The sequence below is a fragment of the Nicotiana tomentosiformis genome, chromosome 6 (genome assembly GCF_000390325.3).
Source record: "Nicotiana tomentosiformis chromosome 6, ASM39032v3, whole genome shotgun sequence".
In the NCBI taxonomy this organism is placed as follows: Eukaryota; Viridiplantae; Streptophyta; class Magnoliopsida; order Solanales; family Solanaceae; genus Nicotiana; species Nicotiana tomentosiformis.
In genome coordinates this window covers 105,570,629-105,579,004 of record NC_090817.1, presented here as the reverse complement: position 1 = coordinate 105,579,004, position 8,376 = coordinate 105,570,629, and the positions used below count along the sequence as shown (strand labels likewise).

Below are 8,376 nucleotides of genomic sequence, written 5' to 3'. Positions count from 1 at the left end.
GTAAGTTTCAAATCCAAATCAGTTACAGACATCTAACAAGAATATTCTTTATATCTCACCTAAGTGGTATGTGGTCTTAGAAGCCGTCTTCATAAGTCGTGTCTAGTAAGGTGCAATAACCAATGGAAGACAAAAGGCGAAACTTCCATTTAATAAGTACACATTTACTTTCAAATATTACAAAACAGGGACATAATCATCGGATGGTGGACCCTCCTTTTCCTCCATTTTCACTTTAAAAAAAAAGCCTAACTAAATAGCTCTCTAGCTTTAACAAATGTTCCTAATTAATAAGATGCATGAAAAATATTTAGTCCTTAGTTTTAAATCAAAACAACAAAATTGTAAGAATAGCTTTTTAGATTATAATCTTAACTTACTTAATATGAATTGTAAAAATATCAAGCACATTCAAGACAAGAGAAAAATATAGAAATAAATTAGTTAGTTTTTGGCGGATTCCTCTTTCGACTTGATTTATTGTGTATATATCCTACATCTGTCGCAATTGTTGTCACAAAGTTAGCCGGAACTATCAAAACAATAAATTGTAAGAATAAATTTTTAAAGTATAGTCTAACTTACTTGATATATATTGCAAAAATATCAAGCACATTGAGAAAAATATAGAAATAAATCCGTTAGTTTTTGGCGGATTCCTCTTTCGACTTGATTTATTGTGTATATATCCTACATGTGTCGCAATTGTTGTCACAAAGTTAGCCGGAACTATTAGTCCTGATTTTATATCAAAACAATAAATTGTAAAAATAACTTTTTAAAGTATAGTCTAACTTACTTGATATATATTGCAAAAATATCAAGCACATTCAAGACAAGAGAAAAATATATAAATAAACCATTAGTTTTTGGCGGGTTCCTTTTTCAACTTGATTTGTTGTACGTATATTTTACATTTGTCGCTATTGTTCTCATAGAGTTAGCCGGAACTATTAGTCCTAAGTTTTATATCAAAACAACAAATTGTAAGAATAACTTTTTAGATTACAGTCATAACTTACTTCATATGAATTGCAGAAGTATCAAACACATTCAAGACAAGAGAAAAATATAGAAATAAATCCGTTAGTTTTTGGCGGGTTCCTCTTTCGACTTGATTTATTGTGCATGTATACTACATTTTGGCGCGATTGGTGTCTTAGAGTTAGCCGAAAATATTAGTCATAGGTTTTATATCAAAACAACAAATTGTAAGAATAACTTTTTAGATTATAGTCGTAACTTACTTAATATGAATTGCAAAAGTATTAAATACATTCGACACATAAAAATAATATAGAAACAAATCCGTTAATTTTTTGGCGGGTTTTTCTTTGTGTGCATATATTTATCTTATATTTGCCGCGACTGCTGTCACAGAGTTAGCCAGAACTTCTTCCTTAGATACCGTCAAATCGTATGGAGAAGTGCCAACTCATCACCTGCTTGGATCCATCAACGGTCATGATCGCCCTTACGAAATTTAAAACTCAACTGTGTTTCCTTAATCCCACCCAAACATATATTCCCTTTCAATTCCTGTCCTTCCTGGCTCGGCCCTGTCCTTCCTAATCCTAATTATTCTTTTTCATTATCATTTTCGAATTTTCTTCAACATGTCTCCAATTTGGAACTGATGTTACGAAGAAAAATCTATTTTTGAGAGCTTGAATTCCTTGATTTTGTAACTTGAATTTCAAAGAGTTTTTGTCTCTGAATCTGTGAATTGCTATTGGTGTCTGAAGTAGCAACTCTTTTTCTGAGCGGAAACATTTCTGTATCTCTGCTCATTACTGCTGTTTTGATTGGTACATTGTTATTAATTGCTTACATCTCATTCAATTGTCCTTCTATATCCGGTATACTTCGTGTGATTGAATTTTATATTGGATTCTGAGTGTCGGGTATGTCATTTCCAAGATAGGAAGTTGAGTTAATTAATTGCTGAAATGATAAAAACTTTTTAATGATTTTGAAGTATTTGGCGAATTCAATGGCGGCGTTTGACATCGGGGCGTCAGATCACGCGTCCGTGGTGTCAATAAACTTATTTATTGCACTTATCTGCGCGTGTATCGTGATTGGTCATCTATTGGAGGAGAACCGCTGGATGAATGAGTCGATAACTGCTCTTTTGATTGTGAGTTTCATTAATTGCTGATCATCATATCGTTGTTTGACTGCTTTTTTGTGCTTAAGATGAAACTGATATGAGCTTTACCTGTCTATGGCACTGTTTGTGCTTGTTATGGATCACAGGGCTTGTGCACGGGAGCTTTGATTCTACTAATAAGTGGAGGGAAGAGTTCGCATGTTTTCATGTTCAGCGCAGATCTTTTCTTTATTTATCTTCTTCCACCAATCATTTTTAATGCCGGGTACGTTTTTGCATTTCAAACACTCCATCCTTTACTGTATTTGACTACACAGGTATGTGTTATGTTGATGGGGACATTTCGGCAGAAATCTTGTAGTATATGTATATGTGTATACCTTAAAAATAGTTAATTTAAATCACTTGACACCCTGAACGCTAAAAAACCTTTATGGGCACTGGTTGAGTAGAATATTATGCTCCCATTGGGTTAAAATCATGGGTCCGCTGATGAGACACGAGGTTTAGGAAGGAAAGAAATGTTTTTTGGCACATACAAATAGTAGTTTTAGAATTTCGATCTTAAACATGATATTTTTAACTAGTTTCTACTTAATTGTAATTAATATTTCTCTTTTATTACAGTGCCAAACCTTCTCATGTTCTCTAAACTCATTTACTCAGTAAATGGCAATATAATGTTGGTAGCGCATCCGCTAGTTGTTTCATTTAATCAGTTCTTTATTTTGTCCAGTAGAATTGTTGTGAGCTTAATATTTTCTCCGCCTAATTAATCTATTCTCCTCAGGTTCCAGGTGAAAAAGAAGCAATTCTTCCGCAATTTCATGACTATCATACTTTTTGGGGCACTAGGTACCCTGATATCTTTTGTTATCATATCATTAGGTGCGCACTGTACATAATCGTTTTCCATTTCTATTTCCTTTCTTAAGGAGTTGCTGACACTTTTCTTTTGCTCTTTATAGTGCCATTATTGATGACATCTATTTTCATGTCAGGTGCTATTGGAATTTTCAGGAAAATTAATATTGGGAAACTTGAAATTGGAGATTACCTTGGTACTTCGAGCTATTCCTGCTAATCACTTATTTATGTACATAAAAATACTAAAAATGTGTTCGATAATTTCTATCCATCCTTGGTTATTTCCAGCAATTGGAGCAATCTTCTCTGCAACAGATTCTGTTTGCACCTTACAAGTGAGTATAGCTTTGAACACTATAGACTGTGGTCAGAGTAGCAGGCACTTACCTTACTGACATTATCCATTGCATAACGTAGGTGCTTAATCAGGATGAAACGCCGTTATTGTACAGTTTAGTCTTTGGGGAAGGTGTTTTAAATGATGCTACATCTGTAGTTTTATTCAATGCTGTCCAGAACTTTGACTTGTCTCATATCAACACTAGCATTGCCCTGCAATTACTTGGAAACTTTCTATACTTATTTATCTCAAGCACCTTCCTGGGGTTTGTTGTGAGTTTCTGTTTCTCTCCTTGTCATTTAAATGCACGCGACTTTGGTTATTAATGCAGCAAGTAACATTTAATTCTTCCCCTCCTGCAGGCAGGTCTATTGAGTGCCTATATTATTAAGAAGCTCTGCTTTGGAAGGTTAGTAAATAATTCTTCGAACACTAAACATTCCTCTTATCCATTCTTCAGTATGGAATTGCAACTATATAATTGAGTCTCGAAAATGCTTGAGAATTTGCATATTGGGAGTTGATGACTTAGAGGGGTCGCAGCGGCCAAGACTACTGCGTTTGAACACTTGTACGAAGAACTTGGAGGCAAAGGATGAGATAAGAAGTTGTACAGGCTAGCCAAGGTGCGAGAAAGGAAGGCCCGTGACGTAGACCAAGTGAAGTTCATCAAGAATGAGGAAGGCAGAGTTTTGTTGGATGAGGCACTTATTCGCCGAAGATGGCATACTTACTTTCATAAACTCTTGAACAAAGAGGGAGATAGGAACATTGAGCTAGGTGACTTAGAGCACTCGGAGAGTCGTCAAGACTTTGGGTATTGTAGGCGCATAAGAGTCGAGTAGGTTGAGGAGACTATGCGTAGGATGAGCAGGGGAAGAGCAACAAGTCCAAACGAGATCCCGGTGGTATTTTAGAAGAGCGTGGGTAGGGCGGGCTTGGAGTGGCTCACATAGTTATTTAATATCATTTTTAGGACGAAAAAGACCCGAAGAATGGAGATGGAGTACGATGGTCTCGCTATATAAGAACAAGGGTGATATCCAAAGTTGCAACAACTACCAGTGCATCAAGTTACTAAGCCATATTATGAAAGTCTGGGAAAGAGTGGTGGAGCTGAGGTTGAGGAGGATCGTGACTATTTCTAAAAAGCAGTTCGGATTTATGCCGGAACGTTCGACTACGAAAGCTATCCATCTTGTTAGGAGGTTGATCGAGCAGTATAGGGAGAGGAAGAGGGATTTACATATAGTGTTCATCGACTTAGAGACGGCTTACGATAAAGTACAGAGGGAGGTTCTGTGGAGATGTTTGGAGGCTAGAGGTATTCCTGTTGCATATATTAGGGCTATTAAGGACATGTATGATGGAGCTAAGACTTGAGTGAGGACCATGGGAGGGGACTCGGAACACTTCCCAGTTATGACGGGGTTGCACCAGAGCCCTCAGCCCATTTCTATTTGCCTTGGCGATCGACGCTCTGACGCGCCACATTCAAGGGGAGGACCGTGGTGCATGTTATTTGCAGATGATATTGTACTGATTGAGTAGACGTGAGGCAGTGTTAACGAGAGGTTAGAAGTTTGGAGGCAGACCCTAGAATCTAAAGGTTTCAAGTTGAGCAGGACTAAGATGGAATACTTGGAGTGCAAATTCACTGGTGCGACTCAGTTAGTGGATGAAGACGTGAGGCTTGATTCTTAAGTCATCCCTAGGAGATAAGGTTTTAAATACCTTCGGTCAGTTATTCAAGGGAATGGGGAGATCGACGAGGATGTTACACATCGTATTGGGGCGGGGTGGATGAAATAGAAGCTCGCTTATGGTATTTTGTGTGATAAGAATGTGCTACCAAAACTTAAATGTAAGTTCTATAGAGCGGTGGTCAGACCGGCTATATTGTATGGGACGAAGTGTTGGCCAGCCAAGAACTCCCATATCCATAAGATGAAGATAGCTGAAATGAGGATGTTAAGATGGATGTGCGGGCATACCAGGTTAGATAGAATTAGAAATGAAGTTATTCGGGACAAGGTGGGCGTGACACCTGTGGAGGACAAGACGTTGGAGGCAAGACTTAGATGGTTCGGGCATGTGATAAGGAGAGACACAGATACTCCAGCGAGGAGGTGCGAGAGGTTGGCCCTAGAGGGTATGAGGAGAGGTAAAGGCAGGCCGAAGAAGTATTGAGGATAGGTGATTAGGCAGTATATGGCGTTGCTCCAGCTTACTGAGGACATGACCATGGATAAGAATGTATGGAGGTTGAGAATAAAGGTAAAGGTTAAGGATATGTAGCCGAGTGTTGTCCTGTCTGTGTATTGTCGTATCCCTTGACTTCTGTTATTACTTGTTGTCGCTTTCGTTTCGGCTTTCTGATTACAGTACTTACTGTTAGTTTGTATTTTTGCTCTGGTTTTCCGATTGATATGCTAGTTGTTGTCCTTATTTTATCTTTTACGAGCCGAGGGTCTACCGGAAACAGCCTCTCTGCCTTCTTGAAGGTAGGGGTAAGGTCTGCATACACTCTACCCTCCCCATACCCTACTAGTGAGATTATACTGGGTAGTTGTTGTTGTTGTTGTTGTTGTCGTCGTCGTTGGGAGTTGATGACTTGCTTTCTTATGAACTCCAGGCACTCCACAGATCGTGAAGTTTCTATAATGATACTCATGGCGTACCTATCTTACATGCTTGCTGAAGTAAGTAGTTCCAGCTTAAGAGTAGAGCTACTTTTTCGCATTCTCTCACAACATTGAATCATTTTGATGCTTGCAATGACAATGACTATTTGATTGCAGTTGTTCAGTTTAAGTGCAATTCTCACAGTGTTCTTTTGCGGGATTGTGATGTCCCACTACACCTGGTATAACGTGACTGAGAACTCAAGATGCACCACCAAGTATGACATGCATACAGAGAATTTTGAAACCATATTGACTATACATAATCAATGCTTCTTGATGTACTCTCTCTTCAACTATTGTTTAGGCACACCTTTGCTACGCTATCGTTTATTGCTGAAATTTTCATATTCCTCTATGTTGGTATGGATGCTTTGGACATTGAAAAGTGGAGATTTGTTAGCGACAGGTAAATTCTCACATCTATTGAAGTCCATTTTTTACCGCACAACTCTGTTGATCTCATGTGAGTGGTTGATAGAAAGATTGTGCACATCTTTTGGTTTTTGGTTCACCAGCCCTGGAATATCAGTTGAGGTTAGCTCAATACTATTGGGACTTGTCTTGGTTGGAAGGGCAGCCTTTGTTTTCCCCTTATCATTTCTGTCCAACTTGACCAAGAAGTCTCCACATGAGAAGACTGACTTCAAGCAGCAGGTATATATGTCCTAATAATACTCCCTAGGTGTTGCTTTATCATTTATATGACACTCTTCCTTTTTAGTCAGTTTCGAAAATAATACTATCACTTTTCTATATTCTTGAAACTCTTTAAATATTAACTTTTTATTTTACCTTTAATTACGTGCTCTTATAGTTATAAAAATATCGTAGCATGTTTAACACCACAATTTTGTAAAGATGTGTCAAAAGTTTTTCTTTTATTCTTAAACTCCCTACTCGATCAAACACCACCATATAAAATGAAACGAAGAACTTTGCACTAATAACATTAATAACATTATATTATGCGCTTACAATCTCATAATTGTTTGGCTTCTCATGTTATCCCTTCACTGATTTTGCAGGTCACAATATGGTGGGCTGGCCTTATGCGAGGTGCCGTTTCTATGGCCCTTGCTTATAATCAGGTAGATTGTTTTTTTTTTTTTTTTGATTTATAGTTTATTACCTAATGCACAGGTTTGTTTTCTACATTGTATATAGTAATTCAAGAAATTTATCCGACTGACTATTTTTTCATGATTTCAGTTTACTAAAGAAGGTCATACTCAGTTGCGTGGCAATGCAATAATGATCACAAGTACTATCACAGTTGTCCTATTCAGCACAGTGGTAAGAAATCTTAGCTTTCTTGTGAGTTGTGATTACGTCTTCTGTAATTTCATCTTAGAGGAAAACAAAGGACAAGCAGGAGACATTTTGGAGGACTTTTATATGAAGCTTAATCATCATTTTTTAAAAACTTTCTGGCCTTTGCAGGTATTTGGTTTGATGACAAAACCACTGATTAGGCTATTGCTACCCTCACCAGGGACTCCAAAATCTTTCATTAATGTGCCGCTTTTAGGCAATGGACAAGACTCGGAAGCTGATTTGGGAGCCCACAATTTTCCCCGTCCCAACAGTTTGCGGATGTTCCTAAGTACCCCTTCTTACACAGTGCACTATTACTGGAGAAAATTCGACAATGCATTCATGCGTCCTGTTTTCGGGGGACGAGGTTTTGTACCTTATGTTCCTGGATCACCCACCGAAGGAAGTGAACCAACAATGGCATTGATGGAAAGCTAGAAAGTCCATTCATCCTTGTGAGGACAAGAAACAATTTTTGGTTTGAACTCCTTCCGTTTCGGTTAATTAGCTTTGGATGTTTCTCTTTGGTTAAAACTTTGAGAGCATCCAAGCATCCAACCTTAAATTTTAAGGCAATGGGTGAAGGGATCTAGGACATTATAAACTTTTTTGAAAATCATTATACAACCGATGAGATATTCTCCGATATCATCCCACAGTGTAATCCGATCAAGGGGTTACACATGGACCTACTTTTTTTTAAAAGACCTTTTCGTTATTTAAGTAGAGAGGGGAGGCTCAAGAGGAGTGGGCCTTGAGTAGATAAATCAGGATTGACATGTTAGTATCTGATGCAACGTTAGTGACTCAGTTGATCGAATTTTGATTGAGAGAAAGAGAGCGAGCTCAGAACAACTTTATGGGTGGGCTGATAGAGGGAAAAGACAATAGCAATTGAACATGAAGAGAAAAAAAATATAAATATGACATAAGAATCACCAAAGTTTGGCATTGATATCATGCGAAAGAATGTAAGTACTCAATCCAAACTTTTAAGGCAATGGTGGAGTAACGGGAGCTAATCCATTACATAAAAACATTTCAAAATTTTTATA

At 37.8% G+C, this 8,376-nt stretch overlaps 1 protein-coding gene across 1 annotated transcript; it reads left to right on the top strand.

The window, feature by feature from the left end:
* Positions 1-1,512: 1,512 nt before the first annotated feature.
* On the top strand, positions 1,513-7,967 carry LOC104118755 (sodium/hydrogen exchanger 1-like). The gene is made up of 15 exons (XM_009630096.4): positions 1,513-1,808; positions 1,979-2,140; positions 2,260-2,378; positions 2,904-3,001; positions 3,115-3,174; positions 3,269-3,315; positions 3,398-3,592; positions 3,683-3,729; positions 5,956-6,022; positions 6,122-6,222; positions 6,312-6,413; positions 6,523-6,661; positions 7,033-7,095; positions 7,217-7,300; positions 7,448-7,967. Exons 2-15 carry the CDS (start codon positions 1,994-1,996, stop codon positions 7,757-7,759), a joined length of 1,581 nt encoding a protein of 526 aa, XP_009628391.1. The 5' UTR covers positions 1,513-1,808; positions 1,979-1,993; the 3' UTR covers positions 7,760-7,967.
* Positions 7,968-8,376: the final 409 nt, after the last annotated feature.

Bases quoted from the DNA above. Each gene is read 5' to 3' on its own strand.
- LOC104118755 (XM_009630096.4), top strand. From the start codon at position 1,994: ATGGCGGCGTTTGACATCGGGGCGTCAGATCACGCGTCCGTGGTGTCA. The intron at 2,141-2,259 runs GTGAGTTTCATT...TATGGATCACAG, and splicing joins CGATAACTGCTCTTTTGATT to GGCTTGTGCACGGGAGCTTT. The intron at 6,023-6,121 runs GTAAGTAGTTCC...ATTTGATTGCAG, and splicing joins TATCTTACATGCTTGCTGAA to TTGTTCAGTTTAAGTGCAAT.